Below are 20,927 nucleotides of genomic sequence, written 5' to 3'. Positions count from 1 at the left end.
TGCACAAAAAATGAATCGATTTATACAGAACATACACTCTATTGGCATCCAACAGGTAAATGGGTCCTTATGGATACGTTGGTCTTAAGCACCAAACTTTGAGATCAAATGAGATTTTAATAGTGTTCTAGACCCCACCAAAGATCCTGGAGCCCCCAACATAATGTACTTGCTTCTCACGTTGTGGCCGATTTTTTTATGAGCTTCTTTTTGAGCGACAGCACAGGAAGCTGCAGCGCTGACAACCACAGCCCCATCATAAAAATAGCCTCAGTGTCTCCATAGGAGTCAGCCGGTGCGCCCATTGTCTGGCTACAGCGCCCTAAGTGCAAGGTGTAGGGTTTATACGTTTCGGCTGCTGTTTCTATAGTTCCTATATATATAAATGTGACGCGCCCCCTGGGTTGTGGGGTACTCGGTAGCCGGTGCTGGGGGATGTTACAGTGGCAGTGGCCCGCTCCGTGACCCAGGGCGGTTAATAAAAGGGGTTTTAAAGAAAAGGATTATAGTTTTTGTATTTAATGTTCGTGACGCCACCTGTGGTATGCGGCTATATGGAGCCGCCGTTGCGGAGCAGGTCCTCTGGAGCTGTTGGAGCTGTTGGTAATGCAGCAGAGTTGGTTCAGCTCTCCACAGGTAGAGCTTAGCTCCAGGGCGGTGCTGTGATGGTGAATGATGAAGTAACTGTGGTGGTGCAGTGTGGTGCAGGGGGTGATGGCGCAGCAATAATTCACAGAGACAGTGGGGTGCAGTCTTCAGGGTTTACTCACAGTTCTCTCTTTGCTCCTTGTTACAACTGCAGATCATAACTTCTCACGTTGTGCTGCGTTCACCGGGCAGGGGCTCAGCCAACCCTCAGGTAATTCCAGAGTGCCTGACAGGATCCCGTTCTAGATGTCTTTCTGCACTGGCTCTCACCCGTCTTGCCCTGCGCCTCGCAAACAGAGTCCCAAGCCAGTATCCTCGGATCTTTCTGGGTAACCTGGAGTTCCCTGGATCCTATGTGGTTACCTTTTTGGCGACTTGAGTGCGGATGCGGCAACTACTCCCTGAAAGAGTAGAAGCCTCCCGTTTTCTAGTTGAACTTTGTAATTCTCACTAGCTAGGGGCCGGTCCCCTTCTGCGGCTCAATCCCTCCTCGTCCTGGTAGATTCGGGCGTACGGGTGGCCTCCAGCACTGCCCGTACCCCTGGGATCCCTTCTTCACTCCTGGAGCCTTCCCTCTGTTCCTGTTCCTTCCTTCTCTCCTTCTCCTGGGCCTCCTCACTCAGGCCCGCGCTTCCCTGAGCAGAGCTCCTGCTCCCAACTCTTCCTCTGACTCAATCTCCTCAGACCCAGACTCCCTCTAAAATGTTCCACCCTCTCTTTTATATCGCTTCTTACTGAGCTCCCCTGAACTACTTTCTCCACCCACACCCACTACATGGTTCCCCCTACTTTGGTTCCCCCCACTCCAACCAGGGACAGGGCTCAGCAGAGGAGCAGCGCATCTTGCCCCTCCTCCGGTCTGGAGTAGTGTAGTGTTGGATGCAGGTGTTAGGGTTAGCACTCCCTCCTTACCTGAGAGTGAGATACCACACCTCTGGGTGAGATGCAGTACCTCTGTGGCGACTGAACCCGCAGGGGCGCCACAAATGCACTTGCTCTAGACCCACTGGCACTTTGCGCTTGCATCGGAAACCTCCAGCCTGATGTCCTGCCATTGGGGCTGGCACCAGGACATGTCTATGGCAGCCCCAAAGAGTGAAGGGGAGTGAGAAGAGTCTAGGTTCTATTTACTTAGTGGGCTCAAAACATCTGTTTCTAGGGGGTCTGGCATGGAAACTGTATTAGTGGGGTCTGATCTGTGATCTGTATTGGTTTGGTGAGACTGAGAATTTCTGGTGGTCTGCATATAGGGGTCGGGATATTTAAAGGGTTACATTACCATCTTAATAGAGGAATATTATCGGATAGTGCTTGTTACTAAAAGAAGTTTTGCAATTTACTGCTTACTAAAATTTTAATCCGTTCTTGAGATATTAACACTTTTCTTTTGTTTACTTTTCTCTTCTCTTGTTTACAGCTGGTTGCCTTGGAGACCGACCACCACTGCTAGACAGCAAAACATGTGCAGTGCTTGCAAGCTCTTTTCTATTGATTTATTAATTGCTGACCAGGATTGCTGGAGGGCACTGTTACCCTTTAATCCTGGCCAGCTTCAGTGCAGTGCTTACAAGCTGGACAGCAGAGGTGGTCGGTCTCCAAGGCAACGAGCTGTAAACAAAAACAAAAGTGTTAATATCTCAAGAATGGCTGAAAATTTTAATAGGCAGCAAGTTGCAAAAGTGCTTGCATCTTGGGTCTGTATTTAAATGTTCTGGTTTTGTTCTGTCTCACGCGGGTTCTGGTCGGGGTTTATAGTTGTTTACACTGTCTGGTCGGGGTCTGTGTAAATTAAGGGGGTCCGTATCTTTATTAAGGGGTCTCATTGGAGAACAGTATTTGTTTAAGGGGTCTGGTCTGGGGTTTGTATTTAGAGGCTCTAGTCTGCGTTCTGTATTGAGGGGGTCTGGTGTCTTTAAGAGTCTGGGTCTTTTTTTATGGGGTCTGATGTTTAATTATAAGGGTTGGTCTTGGGTCTGCATTTACATGGTATGGAGTCAGTATTTGTTTAGAAGGTCTAGCCTGGGGTTTGTATATAGGGAATCCGGGGTCTATATGTTGGCTTGGGGTCTGTATATAGGGGGTCTGGTTTGGGGTCTGTATATGGGGGGTCTGGTTTGAGGTCTGTATATATGGGGTTCTGGTTTGGAGTCTGTATATAGGGGGTCTGGTTTTGAGTCTGTATATAGGGGTCTGGTTTGGAGTCTGTATATAGGGGGTCTGGTTTGGGGTCTGTATATAGGGGGTTTGGTTTGGGGTCTGTATTTAGGGGATCTGGTTTTGGGTCTGTATATAGGGGGTCTGGTTTGGGGTCTGTATATAGGGGTTTGGTTTGGGATCTGTATATAGGGGGTCTGGTTTGGGGTCTGTATATAGGGGGTCTGGTTTGGGGTCTGTATATGGGGGGTCTGGTTTGAGGTCTGTATATAGGGGGTTTGGTTTGGGGTCTGTATATAGGGGGTCTGGTTTGGAGTCTGTATATAGGGGTCTGGTTTGGAGTCTGTATATAGGGGGTCTGGTTTGGAGTCTGTATATAGGGGGTCTGGTTTGGGGTCTGTATATAGGGGGTTTGGTTTGGGGTCTGTATTTAGGGGATCTGGTTTTGGGTCTGTATATAGGGGGTCTGGTTTGGGGTCTGTATATAGGGGGTCTGGTTTGGGGTCTGTATATAGGGGGTCTGGTTTGGGGTTTGTATATGGGGGGTCTGGTTTGAGGTCTGTATATAGGGGGTCTGGTTTGGGGTCTGTATATAGGGGGTCTGGTTTGGGGTCTGTATATAGGGGGTCTGGTTTGGGGTTTGTATATGGGGGGTCTGGTTTGAGGTCTGTATATAGGGGGTCTGGTTTGGGGTCTGTATATAGGGGGTCTGGTTTGGGGTCTGTGTTTACAGTTTCTCTCTTAGATCTGTGATTAGTGAGATCTGCTCTGATCTGTGGCTGCTCGTTGTCCGGTCCGGGGCCGAGTATTTTCTATTATATCCTTCTATTTATGAAAAGAGGAAGAGACAAGTGGAGATAAAAGCACAGAACACTGGGCGATGATTTATGATGATTGTACGGCAGTAATTAGAACAGTTTATATCTGTGATAGGAAGTCGTATGACGGAAATAATCTCAATTCTGCTGTAAATTACACGGATTAGAAATCAATAATCAATAATCTCTGTAAATAATGTTTGTACAGATAGTACTGCCTCCCTGTCTCTCTCTGTAAACAATGTTGGTACAGACAGATAGTACTGCCTCACAGTCTCTCGCTGTAAATAATGTAGGTACAGATACTACTGCCTCACTATCTCTCTGTAACTAATGCTGGTACTGATAGTTCTGCTTCCCTGTGTCTTGTTACTAGTCTCATTTTGTCCTCTTGTGTGGACTGATATTAGTCCATTCTTCAGCCATTCATTGGCTACAGCTAAGATGCCACTATGGCACGATGGATAGATATATGGAATGATGGATGGATATATGGAATGATGGATGGATATATGGAAGAATGGGTGGATAGATGGAAGAATGGGTGGATAGATGGATATATGGAATGATGGATAGATAGATATTTGGAAGGATAGATGGATGAATATATGGAAGGATGGATGGATATATGGAATGATGGATGGATATATGGATGGATGGATATATGGAATGATGGATGGATGATGAATGGATATATGGAATGATGGATGGATATATGGATGGATGGATATATGGAATGATGGATGGATGGAAATATGGAATGATGGATGGATATATGGAATGATAGATGGAAGATGGATGGATATATGGAATAATGGATGGAAGATGAATGGATGGATACATGGAATGATTGATGGATATATGGAATGATGGATGGATATATGGATGGATATATGGAATGATGGATGGATGAATAGATATATGGAATGATGGATGGATATATGGAATGATAGATGGAAGATGGATGGATAGATGGAATAATGGATGGAAGATGAATGGATGGATATATGGAATGATGGATGTATATATGGAATGATGGATGGAAGATGGATGGATATATGGAATGATGGATGGAAGATGGATGGATATATGGAATGATGGATGGAAGATGAATGGATGGATATATGGTATGATGGATGGATATATGGAATGATAGATGGATATATGGATAGATGGATATATGGAATGATGGATGGAAGATGGATGGATGGATATATGGTATGATGGATGGATATATGGAATGATAGATGGATAGATGGATAGATGGATATATGGAATGATGGATGGAAGATGAATGGATGGATATATGGAATGATGGATGGATATATGGATGGATGGATATATGGATGGATGGATATATGGTATGATGGATGGAAGATGGATGGCTGGATATATGGAACGATTGATGGATGGATAGAGAGATACAACAGATGTTTCATCAGGTTCCCTCTGTCTGATATTACATCTATTAATACTGAATTGTTATAATCTTTGGATCGATACAGACCCATGAATACATCGATCGTCACCTACGAGCTCGTTTCTGTTTGCATTGAAGCAAAATCAGGAACTTACGAGCGTTTCTCTAAAACAATGTTCTATCTAATTATCAGACGTGTTCCTGTGTCATAATGGTACCCGGCAGGTAAAAGCTCCGGACGTTGTATCCGCTGACCCTAATAGCCCCCCCAATAGTGTATATCACATCCCAATCCAGCGGCCTCCTCTATGTTCCCTTGCCCCGATGTGGCCGCGTGTACGGTGGCGGTTCATGAATATTCTGCCCCCGTTAGACCTTACTATAACATTGCACCATGTCCGCACCATGCTGTATTGTATCTCCCTGCTGTATCAGTAAATGTGGCACAATGTAGCGATTTGCTGAAAATTTGTTCTCATTTTCAGTCATTTGTACATAATTGTGTTTAGAGATTGTTACAGTGTTACATTTTTATGGATTTTCTATCGGTCGTCTTTCTTGTTACGCAGCTCATTAACCCGCTCTTGGTTCTGTGTTTTCTTAGGTAATAAAGTGCCGGTCAGTGAACAGAGGTCATCGGCATTGTCCGCCGCTCTACCACCGCCACCGCCAGCAGGGAAGTCCCCTGCAGGACCCTCAATTCCCAGCTTACCCCCCAGGATCATCAGGTACCTATTCATTTCTGGTGGGTGCATGGAGCGGGCTCAAAAGCTGTGTTGTACAGTCAGCACCTGCCTGTCAATCAATGACAGAGGCATTTAAAGGGTTATTACCGACTTCCCATATGGACACTGTTGGATAGCGCATGTAAAAAATAAGCACTTTTGCTATTAACTTTTTGTTAAAATTTTCAGCCATTCTTGAGATATTAACATTTTTCTTTTGTTTAAAGCTTGTTGCCTAAGAGACCGACCACCGCTGCTATCTAGCAAGTAAGCAGCGCACTGAAGCTGGCAAAGATTAGGAGATAACAATGCACTCCAGCGATCCCTCAAGCCTATAACCAGTACTTATAGGCTCAATAAAAAAAGAGTAAACTAAGTTTAAAAAAAAAGTTTTTCAAAAATATTAAATTAAAAAATACATCAACGTTTGAATCTCCCCTCTTTTCCCAATACAGAAATAAAGAAATAATAATAAAAAAAATAAATTAAATTATCTCAGTATCGCCGCATCCCAAAAAAATCCTGATTTGCCAAAATATGACATTTTATTTGAACAACTTGAAAAGCAAAATAAATAAAAATGCCAAAAATTCTAATTTTTCCAGCTATTACACCTTTATAAAGAATGCTACAGCTCGGCACCTCGGCTGCTTTGATGGAAAATATTAACCCAAAAATTAAAGAGCTAAAAAAGTGACAACGCAAAACAAATTTGAGGGGTTTTTTTTATTTTCAAAATTTCTGAATTAAAAAAATAATTACACGAGAAAAAACTAAAACCTGCAAAAATATATCACAAAGAATAATATAATAAATAACGATCAGCACAGATTCATGGAAGATAGAACCCAACATGAGGAGGTAAGTGCAAATCTGGATATTGGTAACGCGGCGGATGTGATTTTTCATAGCAGCCTTATACTGAAGCTCCAGAAGCCGGGACTGGGGGGACTATATGCGGATGGGTAAGGAACTGGTTAAATGATAGGAAACAAAGCGTCGTCATAAATAGTAGGGATCTGTACTGGGAGCAGTGGGGACCGCAGGGATCGGTACTGGGAGCAGTGGGGACCGCAGGGATCTGTACTGGGAGCAGTGGGGACCGCAGGGATCTGTACTGGGAGCAGTGGGGAACGCAGGGATCTGTACTGGGAGCAGTGGGGACCACAGGGATCTGTACTGGGAGCAGTGGGGACCGCAGGGATCTGTACTGGGAGCAGTGGGGACCGCAGGGATCTGTACTGGGAGCAGTGGGGACCGCAGGGATCTGTACTGGGAGCAGTGGGGACCACAGGGATCTGTACTGGGAGCAGTGGGGACCACAGGGATCTGTACTGGGAGCAGTGGGGGCCGCAGGGATCTGTACTGGGAGCAGTGGGGACATCAGGGATCTGTACTAGGAGCAGTGGGGACCGCAGGGATCTGTACTGGAAGCAGTGGGGACCGCAGGGATCTGTACTGGGAGCAGTGGGGAACGCAGGGATCTGTACTGGGAGCAGTGGGGACCACAGGGATCTGTACTGGGAGCAGTGGGGACCGCAGGGATCTGTACTGGGAGCAGTGGGGACCGCAGGGATCTGTACTGGGAGCAGTGGGGACCGCAGGGATCTGTACTGGGAGCAGTGGGGACCACAGGGATCTGTACTGGGAGCAGTGGGGACCACAGGGATCTGTACTGGGAGCAGTGGGGGCCGCAGGGATCTGTACTGGGAGCAGTGGGGACATCAGGGATCTGTACTAGGAGCAGTGGGGACCGCAGGGATCTGTACTGGAAGCAGTGGGGACCGCAGGGATCTGTACTGGGAGCAGTGGGGACCGCAGGGATCTGTACTGGGAGCAGTGGGGACCGCAGGGATCTGTACTGGGAGCAGTGGGGACCGCAGGGATCTGTACTGGGAGCAGTGGGGACCGCAGGGATCTGTACTGGGAGCAGTGGGGACCGCAGGGATCTGTACTGGAAGCAGTGGGGACCGCAGGGATCTGTACTGGAAGCAGTGGGGACCGCAGGGATCTATACTGGGAGCAGTGGGGACCGCAGGGATCTGTACTGGGAGCAGTGGGGACCGCAGGGATCTGTACTGGGAGCAGTGGGGACCGCAGGGATCTATACTGGGAGCAGTGGGGACCGCAGGGATCTATACTGGGAGCAGTGGGGACCGCAGGGATCTATACTGGGAGCAGTGGGGACCGCAGGGATCTGTACTGGAAGCAGTGGGGACCGCAGGGATCTGTACTGGGAGCAGTGGGGACCGCAGGGATCTGTACTGGGAGCAGTGGGGACCGCAGGGATCTGTACTGGGAGCAGTGGGGACCGCAGGGATCTGTACTGGGAGCAGTGGGGACCGCAGGGATCTGTACTGGGAGCAGTGGGGGCCGCAGGATCTGTACTGGGAGCATTGGGGACCGCAGGGATCTGTACTGGGAGCAGTGGGGGCCGCAGGGATCTGTACTGGGAGCAGTGGGGACCGCAGGGATCTGTACTGGGAGCAGTGGGGACCGCAGGGATCTGTACTGGGAGCAGTGGGGACCGCAGGGATCTGTACTGGGAGCATTGGGGACCGCAGGGATCTGTACTGGGAGCAGTGGGGACCGCAGGGATCGGTACTGGGAGCAGTGGGGGCCGCAGGGATCTGTACTGGGAGCAGTGGGGACCGCAGGGATCTGTACTGGGAGCAGTGGGGACCGCAGGGATCTGTACTGGGAGCAGTGGAGACCGCAGGGATCTGTACTGGGAGCAATGGGGACCGCAGGGATCTGTACTGGGAGCAGTGGGGACCGCAGGGATCTGTACTGGGAGCAGTGGGGACCGCAGGGATCTGTACTGGGAGCAGTGGGGACCGCAGGGATCTGTACTGGGAGCAGTGGGGACCGCAGGGATCTGTACTGGGAGCAGTGGGGACCGCAGGGATCTGTACTGGGAGCAGTGGGGACCGCAGGGATCTGTACTGGGAGCAGTGGGGACCGCAGGGATCTGTACTGGGAGCAGTGGGGACCGCAGGGATCTGTACTGGAAGCAGTGGGGGCCGCAGGGATCTGTACTGGGAGCAGTGGGGACCGCAGGGATCTGTACTGGTAGTAGTGAGGACCGCAGGGATCTGTACTGGGAGCAGTGGGGACCGCAGGGATCTATACTGGGAGCAGTGGGGACCGCAAGGATCTATACTGGGAGCAGTGGGGACCGCAGGGATCTGTACTGGGAGCAGTGGGGACCGCAGGGATCTATACTGGGAGCAGTGGGGACCGCAGGGATCTATACTGGGAGCAGTGAGGACCGCAGGGATCTATACTGGTAGTAGTGGGGACCGCAGGGATCTGTACTGGGAGCAGTGGAGACCGCAGGGATCTATACCGGGAGCAGTGGGGACCGCAGGGATCTGTACTGGAAGCAGTGGGGACCACTGGGATCTGTACTGGGAACAGTGGGGACCGCAGGGATCTGTACTGGGAACAGTGGGGACCGCAGGGATCTGTACTGGGAGCAGTGGGGATCACAGGGATCTGTACTGGGAGCAGTGGGGACCGCAGGGATCTGTACTAGAAACAGTGGGGACCGCAGGGATCTGTTCTGGGAGCAGTGGGGTCCGCAGGGATCTGTACTGGGAGCAGTGGGGTCCGCAGGGATCTGTACTGGGAGCAGTGGGGGCCGCAGGGATGTGTACTGGGAGCAGTGGGGGGCCGCATGGATCTGTACTGGGAGCAGTGGGGACCGCAGGGGTCTCTACTGGGAGCAGTGGGGACCGCAGGGATCTGTACTGGGAGCAGTGGGGACCGCAGGGGTCTGTACTGGGAGCAGTGGGGACCGCAGGGGTCTGTGCTGGGAGCAGTGGGGGCTGCAGGGATCTGTACTGGGAGCAGTGGGGACCGCAGGGATCTGTACTGGGAGCAGTGGGGACCGCAGGGATCTGTACTGGGAGCAGTGGGGACCGCAGGGGTCTGTACTGGGAGCAGTGGGGACCGCAGGGGTCTGTACTGGGAGCAGTGGGGGCTGCAGGGATCTGTACTGGGAGCAGTGGGGACCGCAGGGATTTGTACTGGGAGCAGTGGGGACCGCAGGGATCTGTACTTGGAGCTGTGGAGGCTGCAGGGATCTGTACTGGGAGCTGTGGAGGCCGCAGGGATCTGTACTGGGAGCAGTGGGGGCCGCAGGGATCTGTACTGGGAGCAGTGGAGACCGCAGGGATCTGTGCTGGGAGCAGTGGGGACCGCTGGGATCTGTGCTAGGACCGATTCTTTTTAACCTCTTTATTAATGACTCTGTGGATGGGATTGTGAGTAAAGTGTCAGTTTTTGCTGACACCAAACTATGTAGAATATTAAATATATTACATTAGATGGGAGAATACTCGGGACTACAGAGCAGGAGAAGGACGGGGGATTCTGGTTACGAGTAAGCTGAGCAGCAGCTCAATGTCAGGCAGCAGCCGCAAAAGCCAACAAGAATTTAGGATGTAAAAAAAGAAAAATAAAATCCCTTGATCCCAACGTATTGTTACCCCTTTATAGATCACTGGTGAGGCCACATCTGGATATGGGATCCAGTTTTGGGCTCTACATTTTAAAAAGGATATTTAGAAGTTAGAGTCAGTTCAAAGGCAGCAGCTAGATTATTACAAGGTATGGAGGCCTCTCATATGTTACAAGGGATGGAGGCCTCTCCTATATTACACGGGATGGAGGCCTCTCCTATATTACACGGGATGGAAGCCTCTCCTATATTACACGGGATGGAGGCCTCTCCTATATTACACGGGATGGAGGCCTCTCCTATATTACACGGGATGGATGCCTCTCCTATATTACACGGGATGGAGGCCTCTCCTATATTACACGGGATGGAGGCCTCTCCTATATTACATGGGATGGAGACATCTCCTATATTACACGGGATGGAAGCCTCTCCTATATTACACGGGATGGAAGCCTCTCCTATATTACACGGGATGGAAGCCTCTCCTATATTACACGGGATGGAGTCCGCTCCTATATTACACGGGATGGAGGCCTCTCCTATATTACACAGGATGGAGGCCTCTCCTATATTACATGGGAAGGAGGCCTCTCCTATATTACACAGGATGGAGGCCTCTCCTATATTACACGGGATGGAGGGTGCTCCTATATTACACAGGATGGAGGCCTCTCCTATATTACACAGTATTGAGGCCTCTCCTATATTACATGGGATGGAGGCCTCTCATATATTACACAGGATGGAGGCCTCTCCTATATTACACAGGATGGAGGCCTCTCCTATATTACACGGGATGGAGGCCTCTCCTATATTACACAGGATGGAGGCCTCTCCTATATTACACAAGATGGAGGCCTCTCCTATATTACACAGGATGGAGGCCTGTCCTATATTACACAGGATGGAGGCCTGTCCTATATTACAGGGGATGGAGGCCTCTCCTATATTACAGGGGATGGAGGCCTCTCCTATATTACACGGGATGGAGGCCTCTCATATATTACACAGGATGGAGGCCTCTCCTATATTACACAGGATGGAGGCCTCTCCTATATTACACGGGATGGAGGCCTCTCCTATATTACACAGGATGGAGGCCTCTCCTATATTACACAAGATGGAGGCCTCTCCTATATTACACAGGATGGAGGCCTGTCCTATATTACACAGGATGGAGGCCTGTCCTATATTACAGGGGATGGAGGCCTCTCCTATATTACAGGGGATGGAGGCCTCTCCTATATTACACGGGATGGAGGCCTCTCCTATATTACATGGGATGGAGGCCTCTCCTATATTACACGGGGTGGAGGCCTCTCGTATGAGGAGAGGTTGGAAAAGTTGAGTCAGTACAAAGGACAGCACATGACTTATTCCTTCCAAAGACCATACTAAGGACCAGGGGACCCTCATTACGGGTGGAAAATAGGCGATTCCAGCAGCTAAACAGGAAAGGGTTCTTTTGGAAGTACTTGTATGTTTTGGGGCATGTATGTGGATATAGGGACGTACATGCTAAGAGGCTGCTGTGATACCCTGAGTTATAAATAAAGGGGCAGCAAGTCTTAAACGGACAGCGTAATGACAAACGATTCATTAGGTCTGTAAGTGAAACAAAAAGAACTGTGTCCTATGTAGACGTAGAGCTGTGTCCTATGTAGACGTAGAGATGTGTCCTATGTAGATGTGAAGCTGTGTCCTATGTAGATGTGGAGCTGTGTCCTTTGTAGATGTAGAGCTGTGTCCTATGTGGATGTGGAGCTGTGTCCTATGTAGTTGTAGAGCTGTGTCCTATGTAGATGTAGAGCTGTGTCCTGTGTAGATGTAGAGCTGTGTCCTGTGTAGATGTAGAGCTGTGTCCTATGTAGATGTAGAGCTGTGTCCTATGTAGATGTAGAGCTGTGTCCTGTGTAGATGTAGAGCTGTGTCCTGTGTAGATGTAGAGCTGTGTCCTATGTAGCTGTAGAGCTGTGTCCTGTGTAGATGTAGAGCTGTGTCCTGTGTAGATGTAGAGCTGTGTCCTGTGTAGATGTAGAGCTGTGTCCTGTGTAGATGTAGAGCTGTGTTCTGTGTAGATGTAGAGCTGTGTCCTATGTAGATGTAGAGCTGTGTCCTATGTAGATGTAGAGCTGTGTCCTGTGTAGATGTAGAGCTGTGTCCTGTGTAGATGTAGAGCTGTGTCCTATGTAGATGTAGAGCTGTGTCCTGTGTAGATGTAGAGCTGTGTCCTATGTAGATGTAGAGCTGTGTCCTATGTAGATGTAGAGCTGTGTCCTATGTGGATGTAGAGCTGTGTCCTATGTAGATGTAGAGCTGTGTCCTATGTAGATGTAGAGCTGTGTCCTATGTGGATGTGGAGCTGTGTCCTATGTAGCTGTAGAGCTGTGTCCTATGTAGATGTAGAGCTGTGTCCTATGTAGATGTAGAGCTGTGTCCTGTGTAGATGTAGAGCTGTGTCCTATGTAGCTGTAGAGCTGTGTCCTATGTAGATGTAGAGCTGTGTCCTGTGTAGATGTAGAGCTGTGTCCTATGTAGATGTAGAGCTGTGTCCTATGTAGATGTAGAGCTGTGTCCTATGTAGATGTAGAGCTGTGTCCTATGTAGCTGTAGAGCTGTGTCCTGTGTAGATGTAGAGCTGTGTCCTATGTAGATGTAGAGCTGTGTCCTATGTAGATGTAGAGCTGTGCCCTGTGTAGATGTAGAGCTGTGTCCTGTGTAGATGTAGAGCTGTGTCCTGTGTAGATGTAGAGCTGTGTCCTGTGTAGATGTAGAGCTGTGTCCTATGTAGATGTAGAGCTGTGTCCTGTGTAGATGTAGAGCTGTGTCCTGTGTAGATGTAGAGCTGTGTCCTATGTGGATGTGGAGCTGTGTCCTATGTAGCTGTAGAGCTGTGTCCTGTGTAGATGTAGAGCTGTGTCCTGTGTAGATGTAGAGCTGTGTCCTGTGTAGATGTAGAGCTGTGTCCTGTGTAGATGTAGAGCTGTGTCCTGTGTAGATGTAGAGCTGTGTCCTATGTAGATGTAGAGCTGTGTCCTGTGTAGATGTAGAGCTGTGTCCTATGTAGATGTAGAGCTGTGTCCTGTGTAGATGTAGAGCTGTGTCCTATGTAGATGTAGAGCTGTGTCCTGTGTAGATGTAGAGCTGTGTCCTATGTAGCTGTAGAGCTGTGTCCTATGTAGATGTAGAGCTGTGTCCTGTGTAGATGTAGAGCTGTGTCCTATGTAGATGTAGAGCTGTGTCCAATGTAGATGTAGAGCTGTGTCCTATGTAGATGTAGAGCTGTGTCCTATGTAGCTGTAGAGCTGTGTCCTGTGTAGATGTAGAGCTGTGTCCTGTGTAGATGTAGAGCTGTGTCCTATGTAGATGTGGAGCTGTGTCCTGTGTAGATGTGGAGCTGTGTCCTATGTAGATGTAGAGCTGTGTCCTGTGTAGATGTAGAGCTGTGTCCTGTGTAGATGTAGAGCTGTGTCCTATGTAGATGTAGAGCTGTGTCCTGTGTAGATGTAGAGCTGTGTCCTATGTAGATGTAGAGCTGTGTCCTGTGTAGATGTAGAGCTGTGTCCTGTGTAGATGTAGAGCTGTGCCCTGTGTAGATGTAGAGCTGTGTCCTGTGTAGATGTAGAGCTGTGTCCTATGTAGATGTAGAGCTGTGTCCTGTGTAGATGTAGAGCTGTGTCCTATGTAGATGTAGAGCTGTGTCCTGTGTAGATGTAGAGCTGTGTCCTGTGTAGATGTAGAGCTGTGTCCTATGTAGATGTAGAGCTGTGTCCTGTGTAGCTGTAGAGCTGTGTCCTGTGTAGATGTAGAGCTGTGTCCTATGTAGATGTAGAGCTGTGTCCTATGTAGATGTAGAGCTGTGCCCTGTGTAGATTTAGAGCTGTGTCCTGTGTAGATGTAGAGCTGTGTCCTGTGTAGATGTAGAGCTGTGTCCTGTGTAGATGTAGAGCTGTGTCCTGTGTAGATGTAGAGCTGTGCCCTGTGTAGATGTAGAGCTGTGCCCTGTGTAGATGTAGAGCTGTGTCCTATGTAGATGTAGAGCTGTGTCCTGTGTAGATGTAGAGCTGTGTCCTATGTAGATGTAGAGCTGTGTCCTGTGTAGATGTAGAGCTGTGTCCTGTGTAGATGTAGAGCTGTGCCCTGTGTAGATGTAGAGCTGTGTCCTGTGTAGATGTAGAGCTGTGTCCTATGTAGATGTAGAGCTGTGTCCTGTGTAGATGTAGAGCTGTGTCCTATGTAGATGTAGAGCTGTGCCCTGTGTAGATGTAGAGCTGTGTCCTGTGTAGATGTAGAGCTGTGTCCTGTGTAGATGTAGAGCTGTGTCCTGTGTAGATGTAGAGCTGTGTCCTGTGTAGATGTAGAGCTGTGTCCTATGTAGATGTAGAGCTGTGTCCTGTGTAGATGTAGAGCTGTGTCCTATGTAGCTGTAGAGCTGTGTCCTATGTAGATGTAGAGCTGTGTCCTGTGTAGATGTAGAGCTGTGTCCTATGTAGATGTAGAGCTGTGTCCAATGTAGATGTAGAGCTGTGTCCAATGTAGATGTAGAGATGTGTCCTATGTAGCTGTAGAGCTGTGTCCTGTGTAGATGTAGAGCTGTGTCCTGTGTAGATGTAGAGCTGTGTCCTATGTAGATGTGGAGCTGTGTCCTGTGTAGATGTGGAGCTGTGTCCTATGTAGATGTAGAGCTGTGTCCTGTGTAGATGTAGAGCTGTGTCCTGTGTAGATGTAGAGCTGTGTCCTATGTAGATGTAGAGCTGTGTCCTGTGTAGATGTAGAGCTGTGTCCTATGTAGATGTAGAGCTGTGTCCTGTGTAGATGTAGAGCTGTGTCCTGTGTAGATGTAGAGCTGTGTCCTGTGTAGATGTAGAGCTGTGTCCTGTGTAGATGTAGAGCTGTGTCCTATGTAGATGTAGAGCTGTGTCCTGTGTAGATGTAGAGCTGTGTCCTATGTAGATGTAGAGCTGTGTCCTGTGTAGATGTAGAGCTGTGTCCTGTGTAGATGTAGAGCTGTGTCCTGTGTAGATGTAGAGCTGTGTCCTGTGTAGATGTAGAGCTGTGTCCTGTGTAGATGTAGAGCTGTGTCCTGTGTAGATGTAGAGCTGTGTCCTGTGTAGATGTAGAGCTGTGTCCTGTGTAGATGTAGAGCTGTGCCCTGTGTAGATGTAGAGCTGTGCCCTGTGTAGATGTAGAGCTGTGTCCTGTGTAGATGTAGAGCTGTGTCCTGAGTAGATGTAGAGCTGTGTCCTATGTAGATGTAGAGCTGTGTCCTGTGTAGATGTAGAGCTGTGTCCTGTGTAGATGTAGAGCTGTGCCCTGTGTAGATGTAGAGCTGTGTCCTGTGTAGATGTAGAGCTGTGTCCTATGTAGATGTAGAGCTGTGTCCTGTGTAGATGTAGAGCTGTGTCCTATGTAGATGTAGAGCTGTGTCCTGTGTAGATGTAGAGCTGTGTCCTGTGTAGATGTAGAGGTGTGTCCTGTGTAGATGTAGAGCTGTGTCCTGTGTAGATGTAGAGCTGTGTCCTATGTAGATGTAGAGCTGTGTCCTGTGTAGATGTAGAGCTGTGTCCTGTGTAGATGTAGAGCTGTGTCCTGTGTAGATGTAGAGCTGTGTCCTATGTAGATGTAGAGCTGTCATTGAGTCATCTGTGATTCAACAGAAATTTACAGGCAGTGAACCGATATCACAGACCAATTGCTTTTAGACAAGAGCACAATATAGATAAAATCGTGTTATCTGTATCCTCTATTAGTGGATTGTAGTTTATATAAAAAAAAAGATTAGAGGGGGGAAAAAAAATACGACAATACACAAGATGAGAAGGGGTCTATATTTTCTGCAGAGGGCAAAGTGCAATAATAATCATATGCTCCCACTATGGAAATAATTAATATTTCTCCTGTCTCATATAACCCCGACTATATACAGGATAAGAAGGGGTCTATAGTCTGATATTCTGCAGAGGGCAAAGTGCAATAATAATCCCATGTTCCCCCTGTGGAAATAACTTATATTCGTCGAAGGGTTGACAATTTAGGCTAGAGATATATTGAGAGTAGTCTAGACATCAGTTATTACACATTGGGTGATTGGTTTTAGGGAATATTAATATCCTGACTATGACCCATGTGATAAAAGAGGGGACATACAGGATAGACTGCATTTACTACGGTGGTTTTGTTAATCATATTTTAATATTTATAATAAAGTATCATTTTTTAATTATTGCTATTCCACCTCAGTCAGTGATTTTTGTGTATGTTGGTGGTTATAATATATTTTGAGTTATTGGTCCTCAACCAGTGAATTCTTTTGGAAGAAGGCCGCTATTTTTTTTTTCACCGTGGACAACCCCTCTAAGTTTTCACAACTCTTGCAGTTGCCGGGTTTATTATTAGGATCACAATCAGATGATAAGATGAAGCCGCAACCTCAGAATGAAGCAACGTCTGCAGAAAAGAGGAAGGTGTGCAGTGAGCTGGTGCAGGACGCTGATAGCACCGATGGTGGGAACATCGGGGATCTGTGCTCGCTGAAGGTCTTTAAGGGGTACTCCTATTCTACCGAGTAACCCTTTTTTTTTCTCTTATCCACCACTTATTTTTTTGGTCTCTGATGTAGACCCTAAAAAAAAATGGATTTACACAGTGGTGTCCGATTTCAGAAGATTCAGCATTACTGGACTAGAGAAAGTGGATGGAACAAATAAAGCGTGAAAAACTCAGCAAAGAAATCATGAACAGTTTGAAACATTTAATACTGGCGCCATCTTGTGGTGAGAAAGCATAATGCTGCTGATGAAAAATGCAATGTAGTGTGGCCCTTTTCCATCCTAGGGAAGGTGCGAGCTCCATACTGGACAGGTGCAGACTGTGTTACACAGCAAGGTCCTGTCACGCCAGGTGTGGGGAAGACTTAGTGCAACACAGAGGGAAGAGGGAAAGGAAGTCCTAACTCTAGGGAAAGGGGGGAAGTGGAGACCTCCTAGTCTGATCTGGCATCACCCTGTCTCAGCTACTGTCCCTATATTGGCTCATCACCAATCGCCACACACGTGCCTCGCTCTGAATTTCCCTGGCATATGGCTAAGGCTAGGGATGGGAGGAGATGAGCACTAGTCGATCTCCACTAAACTCTATAGACAACAAGGGTAGACAAACAGGGGGGGATTGCTTAGCTTTAGACGACTCCAGACAAATGCGCACACGGCCTCCAGCTCCAGAGAGGATGAAGTACTGCTCTTGCTAAAGCCTCACAAGTAATAATGAATATCACCGGCACCTCACCCTCAGACACAACAGGTATATATACACCCAGCGAGGAAGCTAATTAGCCAGAGGGATTTAGCCGCTGGGTCATAGAGATACAGCCTCTAAGAAGATGTCTGTAATGCCAAATGTAGAGATCTGCAACCAACTGCAGGGCGACTGTCTGTCACCTCTGACACACCCGTGACAGGTTCCCCCCCGGCGCAGATTACTGATGTTTAACCACTTAAACCCCATTCAAGTAGCACAGTCTCGGTGGGACATCTATTCAGTCTCTTTTTCCAGCCTGATTGATAGCTATTTAATCTCCACCCTGACTGACAGCTGCAGCTTGTACGGAGCAGTGTGAGATGTCAGCAGCAGCAGAGTGGAGGGACACTGCAGAGCTGTCAATCAGGCTAGTTGAGCAGAGAATGAGTTAAACTTTTGTAAAGAATTACACAGCCATTCTGACATGGATTTTCACAGTAAGTATACCGGCTTCATCAGGTATAACATCTGTGTATGCTGTGAAAACAGCAGATTATTAATTTTGGAGCATTCGATTTGTAAATGTGACATCGTGCACCAGAAATGACGAGGTCCAGACTGGATGACATTGGTCAGTGTCAGTGATGGCGCATTAGTGTTCTCTCATCAGGACATGCGGTGCCCATAGTATACTCCTGGACAGAACAAGATAAAACTGATGAAGTATAGACACCAGTAAGGCCAGGGTCACACATAGAGTTAAACACTTAGTGTCACACATATGGTCACGCATAGAGTTAAACATAGGATCACACTTAGGTTCACATTTGGGGTCACACTTAGGGTCACACATAGAGATAAACATAGGATCACACTTAGGGTAAAACATAGGGTCATACCTAGGATCACACTTAGGGTCATACCTGAGGTCACACTTAGGGTCACACTTGGGGTCAGACCTAGGGTCACACTTGGGGTCATACATAAGGTCACACCTAGGGTCAGACCTAGGGTCACATGTAGGTTCAAACTTTGGGTCACACATAGGGTCAGACCTAGGGTCACATTTGGGGTCAGACCTAGGGTCACACTTGGGGTTATACATAGGGTCATGCCTAGGGTCAGACTTAGGGTCACACTTAGGTTCATACTTTGGGTCACACCTAGGGTCACACTTGGGGTCAGACCTAGGGTCACACTTGGGGTCACACCTTGGGTTACACCTAGGGTCACACATAGGGTCACAAATTCCATCATTTTTGCTAGAAAAAAAAAGCGCAGCAGATGCCAAGCCCCTGACCTCCTGAACGGGAACAAAAGGACCCCAATATAGTGAATGGGGTCCATCGGCTGTTTGTATCATAGGACAGCTGCATTTTAATTTGACATTTTTGCAGGATTTCTGGTTTTCTCTCCCATAACCTGTGACTCCGGCCTTATACATAAGAATCCCAATATCAATAACGAAATAAAAATAAAATAAAATGAAGGAATAATGAGATCAATCAGAGGGAATTTTCCAAGGCTGAAGGTCCTATATCTACAGGATAGGGGATGGTTTACTGATCGCTGGGTGACCCCCAACGATCCTGAGATCAGGGCTCCGTGATGCAGGGATGCAGGTCCCATAGACAAGGAATGGAGCGTGTTTTATGTCTGCTCCATTCAGACAAGACTCTGCAGACCCCATTCTTGTGATCTCGGGGTTCCCAGAAATTGGAAAAAGGATAACGTTCAAACTTGGAAAAACTTGACTAGTATTAGTAATTAATAGAAACGAGACAAATATTAATTATTCTTTTATTGTTCCACAGAAGCACGAATGAAGATTACAGGGGTGAGGACGGTACGTATTGCCGGGAGATCTGCTATGGGAATTTCCCTGAGGAGTTACTGGAGGGACGCGGAAGTTAAAGTGATGGGAGTTAGTTTGGGCGTGCTGGTCATTCCCTCTGACTAATCAGCTTTTTGGGATGTCGGGGGCCCAGATTTTCTGCAGTTTAACCAGTGCAGAAATAAAAACTTCTACAACTTTCCTAATTTTCCAGATCTGTGGTTGTTTTTAGTAAATGATAAAAGTCCAGTTTCCATTCAGAGGCAATAATCCTGTATATAGATGATACAATGTATCCAGTGCAGACAATGCTCTGTGAGCTAAACACATCAGCAGCTGCACAGATCTCTGCTGGATTGTTACAATGTATCCAGTGTAGACAATGCTCTGTGAGCGAAACACATCAGCAGCAGCTGCACAGATCTCTGCTGGATTGTTACAATGTATCCAGTGCAGACAATGCTCTGTGAGCTAAACACATCAGCTGCAGCTGCACAGATCTCTGCTGGATTGTTACAATGTATACAGTGCAGACAATGCTCTGTGAGCCGAACACATCAGCAGCAGCTGCACAGATCTCTGCTGGATTGTTACAATATGTCCAGTACAGACAATGCTCTGTGAGCCAAACACGTCAGCAGCAGCCGCACAGATCTCTCTGCTGGATTGTTACAATGTATCCAGTGCAGACAATGCTCTGTGAGCTAAACACATCAGCAGCAGCTGTACAGATCTCTCTGCTGGATTGTTACAATGTATCCAGTGCAGACAATGCTCTGTGAGCGACACACATCAGCAGCAGCTGCACAGATCTCTGCTGGATTGTTACAATGTATCCAGTGTAGACACCGCTCTGTGAGCTAAACACATCAGCAGCAGCTGCACAGATCGCTGCTGGATTGTTACAATGTATCCAGTGCAGACAATGCTCTGTGAGCTAAACACAGCAGCAGCAGCTGCACAGATCTCTGCTGGATTGTTACAATGTATCCAGTGCAGACAATGCTCTGTGACTCCAGACTGATACATTGTAACGATCCAGCAGAGATCAGCTCATTTCCAGAGGACAATAGTGCTCTCCTTTCATTCCCACTGCTCCCCTGATTATTCCCTGCAGATTAACCCTATATCTGCAGGAAAGTAGCATTTGTTATAGGTGATCGTTTCTCTTTAATATATTACAGAGATCTTTCCCCATCACTTATGCTGTTTCCCGTCTTGTATTTTGCAGGAGCCATCATTGATGATATAGTAAGTATGGGGGAAATGGCTGCCAAAACATGAGCCAGGAGCGCTGCTATGGGGGGCACAGAGGTGGCGTGCCGGCCTCCAGGCCTCAGTGCGAGGGTCTCTTATTCCCCTAAAAAATACCAAATACTAGTATAAAGAGGGTGTAATCTAGTGAGTGTGACTTCAGAGGAAGATCTTTTCTTACCAAATATCCCTGGTGGTCTAGGGTACTAAAGAGTTAATATCAGCAACATTACTGGTGGTCTAGGGCAGTAAAGAGTTAATATCAGCAACATTACTGGTGGTCTAGGGCAGTAGAGAGGTTAATGTAAGCATTCCTCATGGCAGATGGAAGGGAAAAGGCTCACTGTCAGTGTCCTTGGTGGTCTAGGGC

General features: G+C 47.7%; 1 protein-coding gene across 4 annotated transcripts in view; it reads left to right on the top strand.

Moving 5' to 3' along the window:
- FYB1 (FYN binding protein 1) overlaps nucleotides 1–20,927 on the top strand; it is a 268,086-nt gene that overhangs the window by 118,622 nt on the left and 128,537 nt on the right. For all 4 annotated transcript variants that reach the window (XM_073681940.1, XM_073681913.1, XM_073681921.1 and 1 more), the window contains 3 exons: nucleotides 5,645–5,768; nucleotides 19,284–19,315; nucleotides 20,535–20,554. In XM_073681940.1, the coding sequence (XP_073538041.1) occupies nucleotides 5,645–5,768; nucleotides 19,284–19,315; nucleotides 20,535–20,554 (176 nt within the window). The remainder of the gene's footprint in view (nucleotides 1–5,644; nucleotides 5,769–19,283; nucleotides 19,316–20,534; nucleotides 20,555–20,927) is intronic.

The sequence above is a fragment of the Phyllobates terribilis genome, unplaced genomic scaffold (genome assembly GCF_046119375.1).
Source record: "Phyllobates terribilis strain yellow unplaced genomic scaffold, ASM4611937v1 Scaffold_1__5_contigs__length_1240528914, whole genome shotgun sequence".
Lineage (NCBI taxonomy): Eukaryota > Metazoa > Chordata > Amphibia > Anura > Dendrobatidae > Phyllobates > Phyllobates terribilis.
Note: the sequence above shows the minus strand (reverse complement) of the source record. Positions and strands in the feature narration are given on the sequence as shown.